The 27,150-nt window shown below is 38.3% G+C and overlaps 1 protein-coding gene across 2 annotated transcripts in view; it reads left to right on the top strand.

The window, feature by feature from the left end:
* Positions 1 to 27,150, top strand: part of thsd7ba (thrombospondin, type I, domain containing 7Ba) — a 185,870-nt gene that overhangs the window by 141,126 nt on the left and 17,594 nt on the right. For both annotated transcript variants that reach the window (XM_084954740.1, XM_084954741.1), the window contains exons 16-19: positions 542 to 720; positions 20,986 to 21,119; positions 22,025 to 22,184; positions 26,640 to 26,784. In XM_084954740.1, the coding sequence (XP_084810866.1) occupies positions 542 to 720; positions 20,986 to 21,119; positions 22,025 to 22,184; positions 26,640 to 26,784 (618 nt within the window). The remainder of the gene's footprint in view (positions 1 to 541; positions 721 to 20,985; positions 21,120 to 22,024; positions 22,185 to 26,639; positions 26,785 to 27,150) is intronic.

Here is a 27,150-nt window from a genome sequence, read left to right as displayed (position 1 = left end):
AAACACAACTGTAAGTCTTTGTCCTATATCAGGGGTAGGCAACTCCAGGCCTCGAGTGCTGGTGTCCTGCAGGTTTTAGATGTGTCCTTGATCCAACACAGCTGATTCAAATGGCTAAATTACCTCCTCAACATGTCTTGAAGTTCTCCAGGGGGCTGGTAATGAACTAATCATTTGATTCAGGTGTGTTGACCCAGGGTGAGATCTAAAACCTGCAGGACACCGGCACTCGAGGCCTGGAGTTGCCTACCCCTGTCCTATATGGTCGTTTCCTTGTGAAGCCTTGCTGTGTAAGTCTAGCTAAAAACCAAACGCAGAGAACAACATTTTTTTAACACACTGTAAAAAGCTTATACAGCATAGGAATAAAATGCTCATTAGTCAGTTTATTAGCCCTCGGTCTCACGGTGGGTAAGTCCAGGGTCTGGGGTAACACTTGCCAGTAGCGTGACTGTCTGACACAATTAATGTGATCTGCACTGCAGCTGCAGACCAAGTCTGAATCATCCCTGCCCATTCTGTCTGCCAATTTAAATTCCAGGCTACATTGTGGAGGTTTGCCACATCCCTTGCCCCATAGACTGCAAGCTCAGTGACTGGTCAGCTTGGTCCCCCTGCAGTGCATCCTGTGGCAGCGGGTTAAAGATCAGGTCTAAGTGGCTGAGAGAGAAAGCTTTCAATGGAGGACGACCATGTCCCAAACTGGATTTAAAGAACCAGGTAAGGCTAGCACCAATGTAGTGTATAGAATCCAATACAAGAGGAAAAAGCAAATATTGAAAGGTAACTGTTTGTTATGAATCTGTCCTCAAAGTGGAATTCGTATTCACTTGTTGCTTGATCTTTATTAATATTTATTAATAACAATTATGGACGTTCAACTATTACAATAAAATTTACACAAGGAGACACAGTAAAACCACACAGAAATGAGCTCATCAGCTCTTTTGCTGCTTATTTAAGTTCCTTTTTCTCAGACTTGGTCATTTTCAGGGATAATACAGTTTTCAATTCTGTTTTATTTATGTAGGTCCAAATCATAACAACAGTCATCTCAGGCACTTTATAAGGTAAAAACACTACAATAATAGAAAAAAAACACCAACAATTAAACAACCCCCTTTGAGCAAGCATGTGGCAACAGTGGGAAGGAAAACCTCTTTTTTAACAGGAAGAAACTTCCGACACAACTAGGCTCAGGGAGGAGCAGCCATCTACTTGACTGGTTGGAGGCGATGGGAAGAAGACAGAAGAAAAGACAGACCGTGAAAGAGAGCCAGAGATTAATAATAACAAATAATGGAAGTCACGTGTACTTCTGCAGTACATGCAACACAGAATTATGCTAAATGTGGAAACAAATACTTTCTTAGTGCTAATAGTGTTCTCCTTGCTGTACGCAGGCACACACTATCTTATACAGGAAACATTTGTACGGTGCATGCTGCAGTTTCCATGTGAGTGTTTGACACATCTCATTTAGGCTTTTAGGATACCTTTGATGAATTCTGCTCACATTTCAATGACAAGGTTTATTACCCTTTAGGCAGAGGGACTCTGGGGTGATCAGTTCATTGTCTGGTGTTTTGAGTCGCCAAATCAATGGCCTTGCAAGACATGCCCTTTCCTTGACGTAAAAATGGAAGAAAATTAAGTAACAAAAAAAAGAGAGAATAGAGAGGAGGGAAGTGGACAGATGGGAGCTTTTGATATTCCATAGTCAGGTTTTTTTGCACAGCCCTGAATATTTTGTGACAGCACATCTCTCGTGGGGTCACGGTTTAAAGAGGGGAAGTGTTTTATGAATGCTGCCTCTATGCTTGAATGGGCTTGAAAGGACACTTTAGTTTGTAGAGGTCAGTATGGAGATGAGGCATGGCTGTGTGAAAAATATTCTAATGTGTTCTAGTGGAGATTTGTGTACAGATGGTTAAGTGCCCACTAACAAGGTCTATATGGCCCCTGTTGTAATGCCCTGTAATAACCCTCAACACTTAAATTGGAGCTCACTGTTGCCCATGTTCTCATGGATTTATCCAGACTGTGGAGTGGGGCTCATTGTTAACATTGCTAAATTGGCCATTTAAAGTGAAGTACATCTGTCCAAAGTGTGGGTGGAGAGATACTCTAACCTTTGTGCTAGTTCTGTAGGCATAGAGCTGTGAGGGTGCTTCCTCCTGTTATGTCAAATGAGGAAACTTCTAAATGGTCTCAACAAGATGTCAAAGAAAGATTTATCCTCTGGTTTATCCTTGCTTTGTCCTAAAGTAACTATCGTCCATTGCTCTCTATTTTTACATTTGTAAAAATTTAGTTAATGTCTGTTAGGAGTATTTCACGACAACAAAAATTCTCAATCCTAATTGGTCTCTCTTCTTTCACAAACACTTGCTCTCCTGTCGCTGACTCTGAACTGTGAATCGCTGTAGCCAAAGTCTAGCCTCACACCTACCAGCAGATGTTTCCCCTTGAGCCCCAGCCAGAAGTGATTGGCTCGACAGTTATAAAATTTACAGCATGCCACAAATCATCTTCTTGTCACACGGCTGAGTGAGAGCAAAAGATAGGGGGAGAGATAGAGATAGGAAGAGTCAGAGCAAGAAGGAAAACGAAAGCGAGAGAGAGAGAGAGAGCCATGATGGAAATAATGAGCAATAATGGCTACAATGTCAAAAAGGCTGTGCAGAAGCTGCTCTGTAAAGTAAACTCAAAAGTGTGCTGTTAATGAGAAAGTCCATATGTATGTATATATTTTCTTTTTTTTTTTTTGTACTGATAAATGAATGACCATGAACAAGTTAATCATGATGAATAATGCATGCATCACCCTCACTGAAAAAAGTCCCCAAGCTGTGGTGTACAAGTGGGAAATGAGTAAGTAAAGAATTAACTTCATGTTGAAGAATACTAAAAACTCGGTACTCTTGTTTGCACTTTGATAAACGCCACCCCTAAACAGCAGTTGTTCAGTCACAACTAGCCAATGTTTTTGATTTTATCCATGTATGGATCCAGCTGTAACACTGACTGTATATAAATCATAGCAAAACTATGTTTAGATTAATTAGAGATAGACCAAAATGTGAACATGCATGGGCGCATATCTATCTTTCTATCATTAGTATGTACCTAACATCCAAGGTCAAGCTGAGTATAATTTCAGTTACAGGTTACCAAAAAAAGCGAGTACATCTGTATGAAACTCATTAACTGAAATAATGCAAGTTAGTCCTCATCCAGCACAATGGGACACATTCCATCTCCCAAATCGACCCACCTATTCCAAAGTGAGTTGTGGTGGGTCATTTGCTCGGACAGTCCCAGTGGATAAGACCTAGGCCACTCCTGTCAGCTACCAGCTATCAACAGGATATTGAGTCTACAATTCACCACTGATAAGAAGATCTTCTAAAAGAAAACTGGAAAGATCTTGTCTGGTCTAATGAGTCTTAATTTTTGCTGCAGCATTTGGACGGTAAAACAGGGATCCACCTCAGACTGCTGGTGGTGGTGTAATGATGTGGGGGATATTTTCTTGACAAACCATAGGCTATGGATCATGTCTTTGTGTTCACTGTATTCAATTGACCTCCAGAGTCACCAGATGTCAATCCAATAGAGCGCCTCTGGGATGTGGTGGAATATTCAAATTCAAATTCAAATTTTATTTGTCACATACACAGTCATACACAGTATGATATGCAGTGAAATGCTTACACAACTGCTCGTGACCTACAGAAACAGAAAAAAAAGGATAAGATAGGAAATAAATATGAAAATTAAAAAGGGTCAATTTAACTAGGAAGGAATAAAATAAAATATAAAAATTAAAGTTAAAAATGAAATAACTGTACAACAACAAATTAGAATGAAGGGTAAATTTAACTGGGAAAGAATAAGATAAAATATATAAATTAAAGTTGAAAATAAAATAACTGTACAACAAAATACACAATACACAAATACACAGTATAGAAATATATAAGAATGTATGAAGAAATATAAATATAAATATATATTTATAGCTCCTCCTCAGTCTCTCTGTGTTGGTCTTCAGGGAGCGGAATCGCTTTCCTGACCTCAACAGAGAGAACAGTCCATTGTTGGGATGGCTGAGGTCCTTCACGATCTTCCTGGCCTTGGTCCAGCACCGCCTGCTGTAGATTGAGTGCAAGTCAGGGAGCTCGGAGCGGATGGTGCGCTCAGCTGATCGCACAACCCTCTGTAGAGCTCGTCTGTCCTGCATGGTGCTGTTCCCGAACCAGGTTGAGATGTTTCCCGTCAGGATGCTCTCTATGGTGCACGAGTAAAAGTTCCTGAGCACCTTGGAGGGCAGTCGGAAGTCTCTCAAGCGTCTGAGGTGGTAGAGACGCTGTTGGGCCTTTTTCACCACGGTGTTGATGTGACAGGACCATGACAGGTCCTGCGTGATGTGAACTCCGAGGTATTTGAAGCTGTCCACTCTCTCCACTGGGCACTCGTTGATGACGGGGGTCCGGTAGTTCCTCTCCTGCTTAGTGCTGAAGTCCACTATCAACTCCTTTGTCTTACTGACGTTTAGAAGGAGGTTGTTCCTCTGGCACCAGTTCTCGAGATTCCTAATCTCCTTCAGGTAGGCCGTCTCGTTGTTGTCAGAGATCAGGCCCACCACGACGGTGTCATCAGCAAACTTAATGATGATGGTGGAGCTGGTAGTGGCCACACTAGGAGAATAGGAGAATAGGAGAATCACATCATAAATGTGCAACCAGCAAATCTGTAGCAACTGCAAGATGCTGTCAATATCTGCCAAAATTTAACTACCTTGCCAAATCTATGCCAAAAGGCCTCCAACCAAATATCATGTTTACTGTCATGAAGTACATATCTAAAATCTTTTGTTGACGTTATTGTTTTAAACCATAGCCAACCTTAATTTTTGATAACAGTTATCATGAACCGGTGTTTTAGAAATGACCACAAACACGAAAAAATTTGTTTTTACATTGTCAACATAGCTTGTGTAACTTTTAGCCATGAAAAATATGGTATTTTATATATATATATATAATGTCTCCTTGAAATACACTATGTGTTTGTCACTTCCCTCAGAGAACGTGGAGTTATAAATACAAAACTGACAGTATTTTTTTTTAAACATTGCATCAGGAAACACGTGACTTCTGTCAAGGGTGCCTGGCCATAGACTGAAGTGAAGACACCACTGGCAATACATGGCTGTCTCTCTCATTTTCTTGAAATAAGTTCCATCTTGAAGCCTCGACATATTGTCAGCTATGAAAATAGGAGAAACAAGAGGGAGAGCTTTAAATTAGGAGAGATTTTAAAGTTGCATACATATGATGTTTATTGGTTCATTTTCATTACAGTTAGTATGGGTTCCCCAGCATGATAAGTGTCTCATATATATACACTTATTTTTAATTGTGGAGTACAGGTATATACAGTGGTGTGAAAAAGTGTTTGCCCCCTTCCTGATTTCTTATTTCTTTGTATGTTTGTCAGAATTAAATCTTTCAGATCATCAAACAAATTTAAATATTAGACAAAGATAAAACAGGTAAACACAAAATGCAGATTCTAAATGGTGTTTATTAAGGGGAAAGAAAATCCTGACCTACATGGCCCTATGTGAAAATGTGATCACCCGCACGTTGTTAAATCATGAATTAACGGTGATTGACCACATTTTTATAAACCTGACATCAGTTTCATTGCCACACCAAGGACTGATTACTTACTGCCACACCTGCTGAATGAAGAAGTCAGTTAAATAGAAGTTATCTGAAAAACTGATGCAGGTTAAAAAATCTCAAAAAGCAACACTACATGCCACAATCCAAAGAAACAGCTGAGAAACAAAGTCATTGACATCTATCAGTCTGGAAAGGGTTAAAAAAAGCCGTTCCTAGGGGATTGGGACTCCAATGAACAATGGTGAGAGCCATTATCCACACATGGAGAAACCAGGAAAAGTGATGAACTTTCCCAGGAGTGGCCAACTAAAATTACTCCAAAAGTGCATCAATGACTTATTTAGAAGGTCACAGAAGAACAGAACAACATCTAAAGAACTGCAGACGTCACTTGTCTCAGTTAGGGTCAGTGTTCATGACTCCAACATAAGAAAGAGACTGGGCAAAAAATGACCTGCATGGCAGAGTTTCAAGACCAAAACCACTGCTGAGCAAAAGGAACATAAAGAAAACATCTTGATGATCCCCAAGACTTTTGAGAAAATACTCTGTGGACTGATGAAACAAAAGCTGAATAAGCGTGCCCCATTACATCTGGTGTTATGAGTAACACAGCATTTCAGAAAAGGAACATCATACAAACACTAAAATATGGTGGTGGTAGTGTGATGGTCCGGGGCTGTTTTGCTGCCTCAGAATCTGGAAGACTTGCTGTGGTAAATGGAAACATGAATTCTGCTTTCTACCCAAACATCCTGAAGGAGAATGTCCGCCCATTAATATGCAAACTGTCATGACCATTGATCAACAACCACTGATCAAAGCTCATTGATCAGTTACAATTGATCAATGGCCATGAGTACCATTCCAAACAGTTGGGGAATGGCTGCAATCACAGCATTGTAAGATGGCAAAAGATGAAAGAGTGGGCACTGGCCTCTAGGTGTAAATAGACTGGGGGCTTAGCAATTCGAAACAACAACATTGCAGATGTGGAAGCAGAGCAGCTGCAGATGAAAGTTTCAGCCTGTCTCAGCAATGCAGTTTCTGTGGCTGTGATCAGTTCTACTAGCGGGATTTTTCTCTGTGTCACAGCAACCCTTTTGCAAGGATGTTTTTCTTTGCTTGGATGAGTTGTCTGTCAGACAAATTTTTTACCCACTTGTCCACATCCTCGGTGCGGCATCCTTCTCTCGTCTGGACGCTTAGAATTTCCGTATTTTGCTGGTGCTTCCAACACACAACAAGCGGGTCAAACTTCCTTTGTTGCCTGGTCTTAGACTTTCATTCTGTGCTAGACGAGCCTTCTTAGTGAAGTCAAACACCTTTTGAAGAGTATTCTCATCTGGAAACATTGTAAGTCTCTGTCAGATCCGCGCCTCTTTTGATTTTAGCACATCGATGGTAAAAAAAAAAATGTTGTCTCACCCGTTCATTGAGCAGCTGACTCTGTGCCTTCTGCAGGAAGGCACCACTGAAGATCTTGTCAGTGATGCTGGTTTCAGTCATTATACAAAAGAATTGTTTATAAGGTTGGGGAAACCTGCATTCAACTGAGACTGGAGAAGTCACTTGGATGAGTGATGAAATGTTTCTCTCACTGAAAACTGAAAACCAGATGAACAGAATCAACTTTTGGGGATCTTTTTCTAATATTTGAATTAGTTTGGTGATCTGAAACATTTAAGTGTGACAATCATACAGAAAAAGTAAGAAATCGTGAAGGGGGCAAACACTTTTTCACACCACTGTATATCCCACATTTTTAAACATAATTATAAATTCACCCAAAAACCTTTCTAATGAAATGATGAACCCCTTCTCATTGATGTAGGAGTACCACTATTTGTAGCATACTGCTAAACACAAGATGCCCTGAGAGATAGCCACTGAGAGCTCACAGATGTCAAAGCTGAGCCCAAGGCAAACACAAATTGGATCTATAATTACTAGAGATATCTGAATTTCATCAAAACTCCAACTGTTTACCACCAAATGCTGAGACATCAAGTACTATATTCACTTTCCATATAACACATGTCTTAATTCTGTTAAGGCCTTGGGGTCTACACTGTATGCACTATGTGTGCTAAGCAGTTTGTCTGTGGATGCTGTTTTAAGAATTTTTTGGTGAACAACAAGCAAGATGCAAAATTAATAAAATTGCCTTCCCTGCTGCGCACCTTGTGGACTTTGAAACAAAACAACAAAAATCCTCATACTGTGAAATATGTTACATTAAATTAGAAAGTTGAACAGTTTCACTGACTTGATTGTTGACTTCTGCATTTTTTTCCATTTCTCAAAGGATGATGCTTCATCTATCCCATCTATAAGAATGAATAATTATATTTAATTTATACGTTTTTACAAACAGTGTTGTTTTTGTAGTGAATTGGAAACAGTTCAATAGTGGTCAGCGGTTCAGTCTTGGGCTTATTCTGTCACCAGACTGCACCGATGCATCAATCCATGTGGGTGACTGTGTCTATTAGAGAGAAAGCCTTGTATGTATGCAGTAGGTGCTGTATGAATGTCAGTGTGAAGGATAGGGGAATAGGGCTTGTTGCATGCATCAAACATCAGTTGTTTAAAAGTCCCAAAAGAAATTCCTTAATTATTTAAAAAAAGGATGCCACTTTTTTAAAAGGTAAGACAGAATTTTAATTATAAGTATATGTATATGTAAATGATACGTAGATGTAAATGATTAAGATTTTACCCAGTCAACAGTTATTTCCCAGACTCTCTGTTTTGTTTTGACAGAGTCAAAAGAAGGTATGTTGTGCTTTCTTGGTCATTGCTTGATCTCTTGGCTCCGTTCACATGGGTGTTTATGTATTTGTCAGTAAGCTACGGGGCTGCTGATCCTACTGGGTAACAGTGTCTTGCTTTAGAGAAAAGAAAATGAAAATGGTGACACACGGTTTTAAATAGGCCTTAATTTACTGACAATTTGTTTTTTATCTCAACCACACATTTACTGATGAGAAATGTCATGGTGTCTGCTGGTATTGCTGCCAAGCTAAGCTCTAATGGTGCTGCTGTTTATGATACCCAAGCTCACTCTGTTTTTTCAGTAACACATGTAAATGTTTGATGCTGTTGGTTAAAACAGGATTAAATTTCTACTAGTCTTGTCAGCACTTGTTTTTGATATTTATCTAGTCTTTCCTCATGGCTTAGCTCTTGTTGATAAATCTTTAATACATTTGGTGTAATTGGCTTCAAGTGTTTTAGTTTATCAGATTTTCTCTACAGATTTTAAATCTTATTTTGAAAGGATAATTAACGCCGTTCACTTAGTAAATGATTAAAAGATGTGTCTGTTGTTCATGCATTATACAATTCGACCTAAACCAAGGTCCCGTTAAAGTTGTGAGGTATTAGCTAATCACACTTCATGAACATGTGACCGTTATTAATGTCTCTATGCCAAAACTGAAGTTATAAACAAGTTTAAAAAATAATTGAGTCTGCATATGTTTGCTGGGAAATTGGAGTTCTGGGAGTTTTACCTACCTTAGAGCCTGTGTTGTGTGCTGTTCTTCTACCAGCCAGACTAAATAAAATACTGTTCAACCTACACATTGAATCTAACATTCTTACCAACACACATTGTCTGCTGAAGCTAGCTAAATATGTTGATAAGGTGTCCTGTTTCTTTGCTTTTAGAAACTGTTGGGTTGTTTGGCTGTGTTTTGTTTTTTTGAGTCGTTACCCATTTACATTGTAAAGAACCTTCAATTCACTGAATCTGAATGAATGGCCTTGTACACATAAGAATTCATCCTGCTACTTCTTTATGCAGTCACATTATCAAGAATACTACTGGTCCAGTTCCACTAGCAGACACACATGCTCATACTATAACACTGTCTCCACTATGTTTGCCAGATGATGGAATATATTTCAGCTCATAAGGTGTTCCTTCTCTTCTGCAAACATTCTCATTCCCATCATTCTGGTACAAGTTTATCTTGGTTTGATCTGTCCAAAGAGTTTTCAAAGATTGTTTTTGTTTTTCCAGGACTTTTCAATGTTTTCTGGGGTTTCAGAAAATTTCTGAAAAAGCCTTGCTTCCTATTCTTTAGTGTAACCAGTGGTCTGCATTTTGCCATCTCTACATTGTAGACTAATATACCTACTTCCTCTGGAGTGTTCTTAAGTTATAAACAAGACTTGGAAACGATACATTTTAGAATTCCATGTTTCTGGAGTCCTTTTGATGTTGTTAAGCTAGCCAGTGCATTCCCTGTTTTTAAGAATGCACCAGATTATCGATTTACCCCACACCTAAACCTGGTCATTTCAGTTCATTGTCAAGATACTTTTGAGCCTTTGAAAATGAGGGCCTATGTATAAAAGTGGCTGTAATTCCTACAACTTAACTGCGGTGGTGTACTGAGGCAAAATATGAAAAAAATTATATTTCTTAGCACAGATTTTATGGACCTAATTGTAGGATTCTGCCCAAGGAATAAAACCAACACGTGGTCTTTAGCTATAGATATATACACATATAGTTGAATACAATTAATATGAATTCCATCTATCCATCCATCGTTTATTTTTTTAATAAATTATGTTTTAAAATTAATAATAATATATTACTGTTATTTATCTTACAGTTATGGAGTAACCAATAGAAAAATGCAAGCTTTTTAACGTGAGGCAGTTGTTGCATACTGATGTGTGAAGGGAGCAGAACCCACGGGGGTTACTACACTGACAGACAGTTGCTTTCATATATCCCAGAGATGAGAGAGCCACATCATGTTCATATGACGTTGGGAATGCACAACTCTGTGAGCAGTGTTGGATATACATCTTCCACAAGCAGCCAAAACTTGCCCATAATGCCTTTAGCCATTTTAGCTGGGTTTGTCAGGTCAGATTCAGTCATCTCAGAATGTCATTTTTTTTTCCTGAAAAATTCTCAAGCCAGAAAGCCTTTCATGTTACTGTGACAGCCAGCAGCTATGAGTCATCATGTCCTTTGCTTCAGGATAACCGCATAACGAAAAATGTTTTTAATATGACGAATAGGAAATGTTATATAACTTATAGTCTAACATATTTTTGTTTTATTTTATAAAACAAGTCTGTCTTCATTTGCGCATCAAATAAGGTTGCACAACAAATATAATGAGCAAAACAGTTTACACAGCATGTAAGATGTAGTGGTGCAATGTACTGAGCAGAAGGCAAATTGAAGCCATAAGCAAATATTTAATTATTTTTGTGCAGACTGTGTGCATATGCTCATCCGGTGCATGGAACTTTGAAAACAAAGGTTATACCTGCTTTTGGCAGTAATATGTCACCACTTTGTACTGTTGTGAAAAGTACCATGAATCAACATTGATATGATAAATCTTGAAGGAACCTTGGCTTGTACTCAAGACACACAACTGGGCCGTGGCACTGCCCCAGAGTAAATAGGGGTGCAGTGGTGAAAGACACTGTATCAGCCATTATGTGCAATATTTTCTACGTACTGTGTCGACCTATAAGTGCTTTTGAGAGCTCTTTGTATGCCAGATCGTATGACCTACCGTAACAGAGGCACCCCTGTCTTGTTGTTTCGAAAATCTTCAATAATGACTGTTCACAGTGCAGCAAAAATAAAGCCCAAAGTACACAATTATTGTGACATTATTCAGTAATATAAGCTGCTTTGCTTACCTTATTCAAGTGCAAATTTGAGATTTGGCAAGTACAGCATCGGCTATGCTTACCGTAAAAGCACTTGATTGTTCGTACTTTCAGGCATTTCACTTCTCGGCTCTGTGAATAAATTGATAGCTGCTGCTTTGATGTTACTAGCTGTTCTGCTTTGTTGTAAATGTTCTTAGGGACTCTCTTCATCGCCGTGACAGGTGTTATGTCATAGTTATGAGTGTGTCATGTTGGTAATTTCCATACCTCTTTAAATAATTTGTTGAAAGTGTTTATATTATTGTGGCATATACTGTGTGCATCTATCCTTGCCAGTATGGTGGTGTTAACTCACTTTCATCTTATCACTGCATGAAGTTTATTTAGAATATTATTATATTATAACATTCACACACAGCGATTCTCTTGCACCAAAGATTTAATATAGACTATGAAATGAAAATAGAACATGCTTGATTTCAGCATTTACAGAAAGCTATTGTCTTTTTTTTTTTAATTCTATGTATGATGAACTGAGGCACACTGCATGATGACATTGTAGTGACCCATCAGTCGCAAATTATTCTGGCCTAAAGCATACCCTGCTGTATTATCCTTTTGATTACAGTTGACAAAATGAATGTCCTGTATTGAATAAAATTTCAAACTAGTGGTTGAGATCATAAGCAAATCAAGAATGTTTGTAAAAGGTTAAAGAGAACCAAAGTTTCACAGTGTGACTCTAAAACCTGTAAAACCTACATTCATTTTTATATGCAGTGTATGGGTACACCCCGTTCTGTTGGGATCATTAGTGTATACAGTTAATTTTCCTCAGTCAAGTCTCGTTCATCCTTCTGTTGAAAATCAAACACAGCCCATAGCAACTCAAGGGAATGGATGGATCCCAAATTGCAGGATTAATGTTAGACGTCTTGCGCTTACCTGGCTGCAGCCAGATGGTGAACTCATCATTGGCTTCATTAGAAAGACAGACTTTTGTAGTCATATTCTGATGGAGCTTCTGATGACCATTGAGGTGTAATTAACTAAGGGCATTGCTTGGGTAAATTATATTCTCCCCCTGTAAGCCAGACCCTGCGTATTTGTTAAGAAAGTTTGAAGTGCTGCCATTATTCTCAAACAGGCTACATTTTAAAGCCCTTCGAAAGTCTCTAGCCAACCAGATGATCAAAAGCAAATAGAAACCCAGTTCCAGAAAAGTTGGGACACTGTGTGAAATGTAAATTGAAATAAAAATACAATGACTTGCAAATCTCATAAACCCCTATATCAATTCTTTAGCTGATACAATTCATGAAAAATCTGAAGAAAAAAAATAATTTTTAATTTGATTGCAGCAACACATCTCTAAAAAGTTGGGACGGGCAACAAAAGGCTGGGAAAGTAAGTGGAACTAAAGAGGAAGTAGTTAGTAGTAAGTAGTTAGGTTCATTTGCAACAGGTCAATAAAAGTTCACTGTGCCACAAATGCAGGTGAAAGTGCTATCATACAAAGGAGCATTATGTGAGCATGATGGAGAAATGTTGCTGTCTTCCATGGCCTAAGCGCCTTAAAAATGGACTGAGGAAAAGTTAAATGTTGTTGTCACACAAATTGAAATTTTAAATTATTTTTGTAAAACATGGATGGACACTATGTCCTTCGGACTACCCTCCTGAGACCCAGCCTATTCATTCTGTAATGGACATTTCTTTTTGGTCTATATCTTTTGAATTATTTGAGTTTCCCCACTAAGTCCTGATGTGCTAAATAGTCCCCTATTTAACACATCACGACTGTGGCCTTTCCAATGATATTTCATGTGTTTGGGTGACCTTGTTTGGCTAAAAAAAAGAAATCACAAAAAAATTAATCTGAAGCCAGTTTGGGGTGATGGTTTGGGGTGCACAAGTGCCTGAGGAGCTCATACCCAGAACATCCGAACAAGCACCATCAATGCTGTACACATCTTTTTTTAGAAGACCTTGCGAGACAATGCCAGACAACATACTGGATCTTTTTTTTCCCAAGTGGTACATTTTGTTTGAACTCTTGATATGGGTGGCTGTAGCTCAGGAGGTAGAGCAGGTCACCTACTGATCGGAAGGTCGGTGGTTTGATCCCTGGCTCCTCCAGTCTGCATGTCAAGTATCCTTGGGCAAGATACTAACCCCAACTTGCTCTCCGATGCATCCATCGGAGTATGAATGTTGTTAGAAAGCACTAAGTGTAGATAAAGTGCTTGTGAGAATGTGGTGTGATTGGGTGAATGAGGCATGTTGTATAGAGCGCTTTGAGTACTCCGTGAGAGTAGAAAAGCGCTATATAAGAATCATTTACCATATGTTAAAATGTTCTACTGTGGATAAAATATGGATCTATAAGATATGTAGACCATTGCATTCTGTTTTTGTTTTGTTTTGTAATTTTACACAATATTTACACACCTTTTCAGAAATGGGGTTATAAAAAAGGTTAGCTGTACCAATTAAATAACCTAACAACTGTTAGTATCCAGAGACAACCAGGCAAAGGCTGTGAAGTGACAGTGCTAAGCACTGCACTACTGTGCTACCCATTTAGCAGTAGCTTGATAATATGTGATTTTCACTTCTCATCTTTTATATTGAAGTGTTCTAAGAGATAGTCTATTTTCCATTTAGATTCAAAACAGTTGGCAAAATAGCTAAATTAATTAATTACAAATGAGATAAACAGGTGTGTTTGCTGATAAATCAGAAACGCGTGTCGATGGCCAATGTAAAAAGATGTTTCTGTCAACAAATAGAATTGTTCCAGAAGTTAAATGTTGTGGGTAAAATGATGGCACCTCTTTAATTAAATATGTCTTGGATGACACCAAATTCTTGACACTTTCAAATAATGAACACTGAATTTATATTCAAAAGTCAGCTTGCAGGTGTTTCTTTCACTCTAGCTTCACAGGGTGTTGCTGTCACATTGTCACACCTCCAGTGTGTTTCTTTGAGCTTCCTAAAGCCATTTTGCACTAATAAACATTTCAAAACTATGAGGAATATGCCCAGTAGTAAGATAAATTATTTTCTTGCACTGTTATTTGATGTAGTATTTTTGTGACTAATGGGTGAAAGTGGAAGAAGAAAAGTTCACATAGAAGGAAATAACAATATTTATGGGAAATACTGCAGAAAGGTCATGTTTTTCAGAAGCCAGCCACTACCTTGACACATCCTGGAATCATCCACGGCATTTCAGCTGCGGGGATGGGTCTTTGTTCTGACATCAGCTGGCCAGACCACAAGTCCTGAAAAAAATGGCCATTGCTCCCACATCTGTGGGATCTCTGAGGCTGGTGCTTATGCACATCTGTTTTTGTTACTGTCTGCAAATTATTTGTCAAATTTTCCATATACATACACATATTCTCATATCACGTGAATTTTTAGACATATTCCCAGTTTTGTAAATATGCAGAAGTTATAGATAAGGTTAAACACCACAGTCAGTGTGGACTTGTCCTTTTTAGCTCACTGTATGGCTTCAGAAGTGTTTACAGTTGGACTCTTTTATTTGAAACAGAATTTCTTCACATACACTAGTGATATAAATTGCAAAAGACAAGGGCGGATGCTGAGGCTCTTGTATGTGGAAAAAGATATTTGACCACATCTATTATTATGGTGCAAGGTTAAATACTTGCAAAATGTTTCAGCTAATGTATTCCTGTCTTGGTGAGCTAGGTTCTTGTAATAGATTACAAAATAAATGAGAAAAGGAGATTATTTCAAAGCATGATTGCCAATCAATTTGTGTAATTACAGAAAGTCACGGCGTTGCCCTGCAGTAGAGCCAACACAGCAGTGGGTCCAAAGGGGATGTTAGACAGACTGTAAATCTTGTAAGGGCTTTGGTTCATGAAAGTGTTTGATAGTAAGAAAACTAATTGGAAGACAGTTATAAGAGAGAGAGGGTGAGGATGATAAGAACCAACTCAATGGTCAATGACCAACTGTTAAAATTAAGTGCAGCTACGGTCAGGTCTCTGTTGGCCATGTGCTTTTGTGATGCTCGCAACATAAAACAACTACAGTGGTTTAAACAATGCTTAAACAATGCTCTTCTATTGTGACTACTATACATGGCTATACAGTATAGCGTGTTGAAAGAGTACATTCACAGAATGGCTGTGACTCAGTATAAATTTGGAATTCAGTTTATTAATCTATCTATTAATTTATTAAAGTGTTATAAGTCTGTCTAGTGTAAAAACAGTATAAACAGCATAGTGTCAATGTTGGGGGATCAACATCAGCCACCATAGCTTGTGAAAGTACTGACATCTTGTTGAATTCAGTTGTGTAAATCCACGAAGAGCAGCAGGTCTGCAGATCACATAAGAAGACCTACTGAAGCTCACTTGCTGAACCCCCCGGTATCTCCTGACTCATTTTACTGTTTAGGTGTTGAGGTAATGTAGACAACAGAAACTAGTTATTTATTTAAATAGCACAAGGTTCAGTTGCCTTTGCACAAAAATAGTTAGTAGAATCATACTTCATAGAGTAACTTTTTACTTTCTTTGAGTACATTTAACAGCCCGTACTTTTCTCCTTTAACTTGAGTAAAAAACTTGCTTCAGCACTTCAACTATTACTGGAGTATTTTTAACCAGGTATCTGTACTTCTACTTAAGTACAGGAAGTCTGCACTTTTGCCACCTCTGGTTCTGTTCTTTTCCTATCCCAGCTTCATCTTCTGTCATCTTAAATCAGTTTGTTTGTATTTTCATTCAGCAGTGTTGTGTTTTTCTTCTGAAAAATCCCAAATTGACATCTTCAAAAGCAAGGCTCTATTATACTGTATTTTGACACATTTTAAGTTATCATCTCATGAGTGTATTTTAGAGGTCATCATCACCCCAGAATAGATCCTACTGTGTTTCTCAGTGGTGCCATTGTTTTTTAGCTCATCCATGGGCCTACTGACAATAATTGCAGAGTCTATTTGAAGTTGGAGGCACACAGTGACACTATGAAAGAGATTTATAGAATAGATTGCTCAGCATCAAGGCTTCATGTTCCATTTTCTCTCTGTTTACAATAAAATGCCATCCCTGCAGAAGGGCCTGCTGGTGCTTCAAGTCCTTTTGTGTTGGTCTTTTATCTATCTGATTGTGTATAGGTGTGTTGTCTTTTTATAGGCACTTGCGCATCACTGGGTAAACTTCTAGAGTACAGTAGGTATGTGTGTATTTGTTTTTTGGGCAGGAGCCATGTACAAATTAGCATCTAGCGAAGCCATGGAGTTTTATTTCCATGTCTTGCAAGTAGATTGTTTTTTCCTCTGTAAATATGGGACTTTATATTCACTGCTAAATATTTTTACTTATTCTGATGCAATTCAAGTGGGAAAAAGGCATAAATGAAAGAATGATTCAAAATGACAAGGAAAAACTTGCTGCATTGGCATTAATGCGAATTTATCAGCACAAGAATATACAGTCAAAAGAAATTAAACCTTTTTCAATTCCAAGGTTTTACGTATGATGATATGATAATCGGGGGGGAAAAGAGCCCTTCTGAGCCTTAAGAGTTTCTAAAACACCTCAGGTATAAAATAACACACAACAGTTTCCATCTTTTCTTTACTTATTTACCAAAAGAAAAACAAACTAAGTGCACCCTATGATGCAGTAGCTTTTAGAAGAACCTTTAGCAGCAATAGCATGTAGTCATTTTCTGTGATTTTGTCAATTTCTCACATTTTGGCCCATTCTTCTTTATACCTTTCTTTCAGTTCAATGAGGCTTGTGGGCTTTCATTTTTGCAAATCTCAAGGTTCCACAACAGCATTTCTATGAAGTTGAGGTCTGGACTTTGACTGAGCTACTGCAAGACCTCGATTAATTTGTTTTTCAGTCATTCTGTTGTGGATTTGGTGGTATGCTTGGGATCATTGTCCTGTTACATAACCCAGCCAAGACTTAGCTGTCATACAGATAAGCTCTCATTTGACTGTAGAATAGAATACTTTGGTATAAGAGGAGATCATGGTTGGGTAAATGAATGCAACGTGCTCAGGTTCTGCAAAACATGACCAAATGTCATGCCTTCACCACTGTGCTTGACGGCTAGTATGGGGTGTTTTATGTTGCGATGCTGTGTGCATAATGGCTAAAGACATTATTCCAGAAGTCTTGTGGTTTGTTCTGATGCAACTTTGCAAAGCTAAGCCTTGTTCTTTTTAGAGAAAAGAGGATTTCTCATGACAGCACTCACAAACAAGCCCTACTTTTTCAGTCTTTTTATAATTGTACTGTCATGGACATTTAATGCTGACCGAGGCCTCTACAGTCTGAGATGTAGCGCTTTGGTTTTTTGCGGTTCCTCTCAACATTTCACAGTCTGACCTTTCGGTGAATTTGAGATTCCTGGAAAGATTGTGGCATTGTGTTATGTTGCCCCAGGGCAGCAAATTGCCACAATTTCTGCTTTTATGGCACATAGCCTGACTTGAAGTGGACTTGGTAGGACATCCACTCCTAGGAAGTCTGGCAGCTGTCTTGAATGTTTTCTACTTGTGAGGTGTCTTTGCCACTGTGGGAGGATGGACAAATTGTTTAAATGTCCTCACAACAGTTCTCAAATTGATGGGCAGCAGCAAATGCTTCTTTAAGATTATTGCTGATGTCTTTCCTCCTTAGCACGGTGTTAACACACACCTGAATACTTCAGACCAGCAAAGTGCAAAATGTCCGCTTATATAGACGTGTTTGCGTGGGCTGATGGTCAAGTAATCAAGTGCATTTGATTAACAACATCTGACTACTTCTTACCTTCTTCCAATGGAAGCAGTAAGGGTGTACATCGTTTTTCAAACATTGCATTTTAGTTTTTGTTTAATAAGTAATGACACTGCGTAATATGACATGTGTTGCTCTTCATTTGAGGTTGCTTTTACCAAATTTTAAGACCTTGTCTGATCAACCAACTTCTGTTATTTTTTTTAATATGTAAAGCCATATAACTGAAAGAAGGTACAATATATAATCTTTGTACCATGACTGTGCAGTGGTACATTTGCCATCTCAAGAATCATTTGGCTTAAAAAAGCATTACAAGTCTAGTAAATATTCATTTTGAATGAATATACGATATGTTTAAATCTAAAGCTGTGTATTTTATTCGAATGTTTTAATTAAACTCATTCAGAATTACCCAAACAGAAACTTGTCAGTGAGATAACACTTTATATTCAGTAACCTTGTTTAGATACAGAGCACACAGCCTCTCTGAGCATATGCTTATTCATGCGGACTTCCCGCTCACCATCTCCAGACAAATTAATTCCTTGGAGTTGCCTTCAGCTGCAGGTCTGGCCAGAGCACAGCTGTTACAACCAACTGCAGCATTTTAAAAACTCTCACAGCATTTTTAGTCATTCAATTTGGCAAACTATCCGCGACGCCTAGATTCACTGTAGATGATAAAGTACCTAATCATCCTTTACCCTCATTAATGAAACACAGAGGAGAATGCAGTTTTTCAAATTTACGCAGAACTATACATTTCTGTCACTGCAGGCAAAATCTATACTAATGATCATATCATTGTTCTTCTCTCCCCTGCCCCAACTTCTGGCTTGTCATGCACTGCTAATATGGACATCCACGCAGGCTCAGGTCAGTGCTATTCATTCTGTACGTATACTCTGCTTTAGCTAATGAAGACAGAATGCATGCCGGATCTGTCCAAGTCACATATACTTCTGACCTTTCTAGCCCTTCGGCCGAGAGAAAGAACAATAGTTTGATTGGTGCGAGTGCAAAACGAACTGAAGTAATTTATCCGAAGTGCATTTAGAGGATACATCATCTGCTTTTTAACTGGAGAAATTCACACTGCCAAGATGTCAGGGCTTCATTATATCGTGAACAGTTTTTTAAAGTGTTCTAAAAAGAAATTGAGTCAGATGATATTAATGTATTGTTAATCTTTAAAAAACTGATTTTAGGAGTCTTTTAAAAGGAATAAAAGAGCTGCCTGTTTGTCTTTCGTCTGTAATGAAGTGTGTGTGACAAAAGTTGTACTCGAAAGGTGAGTGGTTTGCATTGGAGCCTCATATCAAGAGTGATTGGTTTGAATCCCACGGTCATCTGGGGCCTGTGTGTGTGGAGTTTACATGTTCTTTCTGTTCCTCTGTGGGTTTCCTATTGGTACTATAGCATCTTCCCACAGTCTAAAGACATACATGTAAAGTTATTGACTGACTCTAAATTAGCCATTGGTGTGAAATCATGTGGGGGGGGGGGGAGTAAAGAACAGAGTGCTGTATGAATGTATATGAATGAGCGATACGCTCTAAAAAGGCGAGGCTGTTCCTATTCTTTGTTGCGCTACACCTGCTTTAAACTGCAATTTACTCCCTGTGTGAACCTGAACTGAGACGCTCCAGCCCGGGTTGAAAAGTTTGGGATCAGTGATGAATAAATAGTGTAGCAATTGAGGAAAATGGCTTAAAAATCACTCTTCGGGTGATAAAAATTAGCCCTTCAGCTGGTGCTGTGTTTCTGCAGTAGTAGTGGAGCATGTGTGAGAAGAACAGTTGCCAGTTTACCAAGCTAGGGGCATCTGCAGGGACAGATGGGAGATGATGACGTGTGTAATAGGCATCTGTGTGGCCCGCAGGGGAGGGAATACTCGAGACTCATTCCCTGTCTCTATCTCAGCACACACACCCTCGCGAGCGCACACACCACGGTGACACCCATTACAGCTTGTCATAGCTTTCTCCACAAATTGTTCTCAAGAGTGCACCTTTAACTGTGGCAGACAGTTACATAGATTGAGAGTAAACATGTGTTTACAGGAGCATTGTGCTGGCTGCTCCCTTGGTTCAACAGACATGCCAGATTCAGTGGCTGAGTAGAGAAAAGTGAATAGCCTCAAAAGCGAGCCAATTACATCATCAGCTGAAGGGCCCGTTGCCATGCTCATTGTCGTTTTACGCACCCCATGCTGTTCTCTCCATTTCACGCACAGGTTTATTTTAGTGTGGAAAAAAGACTTTTCATCTATAGCTGTATATAAATCTTTCAGCACCTCTCTGTAGTACAGCCTTCATTTTCTCTAGCTTCTCTGACTGTCCTCACAATTTGTATTATTTTGTCAACTTTTAATTATGTTTAAGCCTCATTTATGCTCTAAAATATAAAGAACATCGACTGGCATAAAACTCAGGCACAGACTTCAAAACATCTCAAGAATACACAAGTGCTTGATGGTAAAAATAAACAAAACATGAAGGGAAATGCTACCACATGTAAGAAATTAAGCCTGAAAGCTCAAAGCGGTGTGTTTTTCTATCTTTACCAAAGGAAAACCCAGGTGAGATACTGTTTCTGGTACAGAGACACCTCATTAGGTGTGAAAACTAAAAGTATTCCTACATTTGCTGTAATTGTAACAACCAACTCTTCCTTTTGTAGCATGCTTGTGTGTGGAGGGCAGGTGGGGTCACTGTGTGTATGAGTTAATTTGTATGCATGTCTAGTTTTTCAGGTCACATGCTTAGGTGCTTTCCTTCTATTGTTTATTATACGTGTCCTTTTCCTCCTGTGTATGTGTGTGTATGTACATACAGGTGTATGAGGCTCTGCCATGCTACAGTGAATGCAGCCAATACGAGTGGAGGGCCGAGCCCTGGTCCATTTGTACCATCAACACTGTGGACGACCTGCCTGCCTGTGGGGAGGGAGTCCAAAGCCGCAAGATCAGGTCAGTGAGTAGGTTAGGTTTAGAAGACTGCTTGCCTAGCGTTGCAACAATGGAAAGAGCAGACTGGCAACGGTCCTAAATCTGGCAGTCTCACTGGTCCCAGCACTTGCAATGCCAAGGGAAAATAAACAGTCAAAAACAATCCACAGCTTCCTAATGAGTGTCGATAGATTTTTGTGCACTGCCTTTTAGTGCTACTTAAAAAAGCCACAGAGGAAAAGAGTGAAGTATTGACATTGCTGTTGGATTAAGCATCGTCGGAGAGAATAGACACTGATTTGGGCAATTGTGTTATTGTGTCCAAAGAAACTGATCTGGACTTGTTCAGTGTGAGTAACAGAAACTAATTTGCGCTAATCAACCACTCGAAAAGAAGAGTTTTTACAATACCTTATGTACATTCTCTTCTTCTGAGAATAGTCAGCAAAATTTTGTTTGTACTTTATATGTAAGTGTTCTAAATTCCCTTACCTATAATTAGAGTAAAACTAGGTAACAGTCACTCGTTCATCAGTTATCATGAATTCACCCACTTCTGAGAGATACAAATAATGACCTCACACTAGTAAAGACTTGTTTAAGCAGGACATCCGACTGAAGCCAACCATCCAGCTGGGAATCTTTTCTCTCTGCTGCAGGACAACAATTCCATACCATCTCCACAAACAATATGTTACTCTTCCTGAAATGTAATTAATCTGAAGCCGTTTTAGCGAGGAAAAATCTGTAGTTATATTTTGAGTGAAAACAAACTACCTTGAGAATTTTACCTGACCCAAAAAACATATAAACATGTAATCTAGTGTGAGTCATAAACTCAGAAATGGGTTTTAAAACTCAAAAAAAAAGTTGTGCTGCTGGGGCCCTAGAGACTTGTTACACAGCTGCATCTGCTGCGCTCATAGGTGTGTAAAGAAAGGAACAACGGGGAATGGGGACGACAGCACTGTGGAGGATAGTCTGTGTGATCAAGAGGAAATGCCACCCAGAGCCCAGGTCTGCTATCTGGCATGCCCCAATGACTGTGTCATGGCGCCCTGGGGACCTTGGAGCAACTGCCCTGTGGTAAGAAACAGAATTTAGTGGCCGTTTCTGCTGTTATTTGACAAATTGTCAGGGAGTAAGCTGCTTGATTCGTCGTTTTCATTTCAACTGTATCCATAATAACAAACATATATATATATATATATATATATATATATATATATATATATATATATAAGCATTTACAATATAAGCTGCAGGTAAAAATGGACAAATACTCAGCTAATCAAACAACGTATTTCATTATTGCCTTTTATAACTTCTAAAAAGTAAGGGCAAAAAACATGTATGTGCATTAAGTTCTGCATTTAACTATCAACTACCTGCTGTTAACAGGCTCACAAATGCTTAGATGAGCTTTATGGCCTTTCTATAAAATTATTTGTCATTAGAAACCAGGTGTTTTTGTAACATGTCACATTACATGTGTTTATCTAACTTCAGTATAGCTTAATATATATATAAATATATATTCATATTCGCAGTGAAGCACTGTTCTGTACTTGTTCTGTAATATTTTCTGCATAGTTTAAGGTAAAGTGGATAAATTGAATTTTATTAATACGCCTCTGTTCTATAATGAAGGTTAGCCCTCAGGCTGCAACTACGTAACATATGTCCCCGAGTGTTTGTAGCCACAGGCTATTGGTCATATGGCCTCTTAGCTGTGTTATAGGTTTCCTGTCAAACGCAACAGCTCATTGGACTGGAACATTAGAGTCAGAAGAGGTGAAACGAACTAATTAGTCTGAGTCTACTCTACACATTGATTCATTCAGTGTTTCAGTCTACAGTATTTAGTAGCACTTTAGCATTAAAGGGCTGCAGTAATGCTGTAGGTGAAATAATAATGCAAAACACATCAAACTGAGAGCTAATTAAACAGTCCTGTTTTTACAGCTAGGAAAGCTCTGCACATGATGTAGGTGTTTGTTTTTGCATCTGTTGTTTAATCAAATACGGACTCAACTGAAATTTAGCCACTTGAAAGAATATTTCTGGTACGTATCCTATTTTTTCTCTGCATCAGTATATTTATGTATTACTGATGCAGAGAAAAAATAGGATAAAATAAAAATGTTAACATACAGTAAGCTTAACATTTTATCTACACAATTGATCTAAATCATTTTAAATCAAATATGTGAGCCTTACATTATCCTGTCCTACATAAAAGTAGTAATAAAGTAAAGAATTGATGAAGCAAGTCTACTCATACACACCGGGGTATGCAGCTGATTTACAGTCTCTGCTGTCAACCTTAAAATGCCACTGCGCTGCAGTTTGGTCAAATATTTTTGTGCTTCTTGAAGTTAATCTCTAAAATTCAACAACTTGAGATGATGATGAAAATAACGCTTGACACTGATTCTGCATCCTCATGCTGTGAAAGGAAAACCTCCTCTGTAAGTGATAATGTTAGATCAAACAGAGATATTTTATGTAAAGTATGCCCATCCACTGTAATTAGCAGAAGCTTTGTACCCTTAGGTTATTCCTGCTCTCTCAGCTGGAATGAAGGTATTGTGCTGCATGTATGTGACGAGATGTGTGGGGTACAAAGGTAGCATAGTGATAAACGATAGCATACTAGGTAATAACAGTTTGATGCTTCCCTTTTCTCAGCCTTGTTTTATTTTAAGTTAGATTAAACGAATACTTTTATGGAACTGTAGCTCAACGTTTATTTTAAAAAGACATAAATTGCAGAGCAGTGGAAATAAGCCCAGATTGGTTTTACTATTATGACCAAGTTGCTACATCATTTTCACTGCATGGTTTTGAGTAGATTTTGATTACATTTCTTTGAAAGTCTTCAAGGCTCTTTTGAAACTAGGGTTTTATTTCAGCATTACTGGCCAAAGTGGAAATTTTGCTTCTCCAAGGCAATGTTTTGTGCGTCATAAATTACTGGGGGTAAAAATACAGAAAATTGTGTGTACTAGTACTGTTAATCAGAATGCCTTCCAGATACAAAGTTAACGTTATTGTTACTGTTGTTAATGTAATGTTGCACATTACTGTATTATGTCATGCTATAATACATATAGTGCAGTATTTGTAATACACTACAGTTTTCATTTTCAGGTAAATCAGACTCAAGTATTATTTTGCTGTTTAATATGGTCAAAAGTACTGGACCACCTACACGGTACACCAACAGGAGCTGCTCAGCAGGGAAACACCTGCCATGAAGCTCCTGGCACACAGTTTCTGTGCTGATGTTAATGCCAGAGCAGGTGTGCTGGTGACTTGTAAGCACTATATGCCTCATTATTGAACCCTACTCTCACATAGATGTGATCATGAAATATCTACTGTAGAAGGGAAGAAATTTCACAGACTATCGAGTGGTTGTTGGTCCTAGACGGGCTGTGCTTTAGCTTATTTCACTTATTTTCCCACACTGTCATCTGTACGGTTCAAAAAGAATGGTCCAAAAGAAGAGAAAATTACTCGTGAGCAGCAGTTCACAGGGCCAAAATAATTCATAACAGTTTTAAAGAAGAGCATCTCTGAACATACAGCATGTTGAAACTTGACGTACAGTGGCTACAGCAACAGAAGACCACATTGAGTGGCCAGTAAAATGAGTCTAAAATTTGCACAGGCTCATCACATTTAGATAGTAACGTCTGATCTGATGATTCTTGATTTCTGCTGCTATGGTCAGAATTTGGCTTAAACGACATAAAAGCGGGGCCCCAACCTGCTTCCTGTTTAGTTTAGGCTCAGTTTAGGCTCACAGTGGTGGTGTAATGGCATGGGGGATATTTTCTGGGCAAACTGACAGATTTACATCAACATTATGATGCAATCAAGTCAATATAGATCAGACTGTCTGAGGAATGTTTCCAGGATCTTGTTGTGCCATTAAGACTTAAGGCAAAAAGAGGTTCAACCTGGTACTAGTAAGGTGCACCTAATGAAGTGGACAGTCAGTGTATTTTATAGTAAATGAGATGCTGTAGTAAGAAGGAAAAATCGTAATCTCTGAGTCTCTGTATGAAGCATACAAATGTAAGTATGTGGCTTTGTGATTGTGAGCCTGAACACATTAAAGCTACAATGACTGCAGCTGATTCATGAGATTCACACACCACCACCTTCTCATTAGGAGGTTGCAGTGACTGACGTGTGTGTTGTGGTGCATCAGGTGCAGAGATACAAATGCATCTCAATGCAAAGACCTTTATTAGAAGAATATTTGAACCAAAGACCAAGCTGACAGTTCACATTTAATCCTCTGTTAATGGATTTAGCTTCCTCTGTATTGTGACGCCAATGATTTGCCAACACTCCTTGTTGGTAGAAATTTAGTAAATGTTGTACTTTTGCAGTTCAACTAACAGTTTTTTCAATAATTGTCTTCATTTGCCTTTAACTGTGTGGTGTAGAGGTTGATTATTTAACAGTGTGGTATAAAAGTCGATAAGTTCTCCTAGCTTACTGACTTTGCAGGATTATTTAGATGCCCAGTCTGTATATGTATTATTTATAACAGGGTGAAGGGAGCAGCTGCCATATAGCAAATGTGTTTCATGTGTCAATTACTGCTGACGAGTGTTGCTGTTCAGTCTAGTTGGATGTTGGGTAAGAAAAACATTTATATTTATACTGATAAAAAAACACACAGAGAAAACAGAGAATGATACAGAAATCAGGATTTGATATCAAAAATTTTACCTGTATTAGCATCTGCATCAGCTTTTTAGAGGTTTTCATTATCTGTAAACCACAACACAAATGAATGGTTATTTATGAAGTAAATTTCCAGGTATTTTGTTTGTTTGTTTTTTTCCATTTGCAAAATAGTTTCTATTATTTATAAGACTGATGTTTTCACAGCAATTAACCATAATCATGTCAATAGAAATGATCTATTGAAGAGGAACAATTGCAGCTTTCATTCTCATAAACCTTTTATTAGGTAGCTTATGCCCAAGGTTAACACATTGTGCTGAAAATCAGGCCGCTAAACGCTCTGTGCTGTGTAATTTGATAACACTCATGTCAAGAGAAAACGAGGGTTTCACCTTGAGCTGGCTCATTCAGGTTGCTTTTCTTTCATTAAATGTGTTTATCATAGCATGTTATGAACAAAAATATGTTCTTTTTATGAGAATAAATTATTGGATTATTTGCTACTGATTATAATTAAAAAAAAAAACAAGTTTGTCCTTGAGAATAACTACAAAAAGTACGCACTTTGGATTCATTAGGGAGATGTACAGCTGTCGGCTGATATCGAATGGTATTATGTTAAACTTTGAAATCTACTGGAAATCTACATAAAATTAGTGCCGTAAAGGTCACTTCTAATAACAATGTATTTCATAACTTCTAGCTATTAGTATGTTTAACTTGGTAGATCATAACACTAAAGACAGCGGATGCTGTAGGATGCTTTGTTTCTGCCTGATCATCCCATCACTCTTTTTTCTTTTTGTTGCTTTTGTTGTTGTTATTCTGCAGCAATGTGACCAAGATACATCAAGAAACAGAAGCAGACATATCCTGCGCCCCGCAGCTTCAGATAACTCACCCTGTCCAGAGATGGTCCAGTCAGAGTCCTGTGTTCTTAATAGTACATGTTTCACCTACCAGTACAAAGTCTCAGGTAGGACAATCTGCACATCATTTCTGATCTAATTCACGTTACATGATTGCAACCTGTTGTTGAAGAATGCATCCATTATCGTGGTATACTGCAAGGGACAAGATTAAGTCATTTTTAGTTATTTTGTAACACAGTGATACACAACAAAGTCCCTTTATCCAACAACTATAAAGCCTATATTACAGCTAAATAATATATTAATAAAAAATGTTATTATTTATTATAAAACTGCTTTAAAAATAAAGCTTTTATAATAATGAAAAAACCCATTTATAAAGGTGTTTTATTAAGGAGATCGCAAGATGCTTCATCAGGGATGAAAAAAGAGCAATAAAACACATTTCTCAACATTTGCATAAAGACAGA

This window comes from Perissodus microlepis, chromosome 16 (genome assembly GCF_051167445.1).
Source record: "Perissodus microlepis isolate ML-2025 ecotype Zambia chromosome 16, ASM5116744v1, whole genome shotgun sequence".
NCBI classification, from domain to species: Eukaryota; Metazoa; Chordata; class Actinopteri; order Cichliformes; family Cichlidae; genus Perissodus; species Perissodus microlepis.
This window is presented reverse-complemented; position numbering and strand designations above follow the sequence as displayed.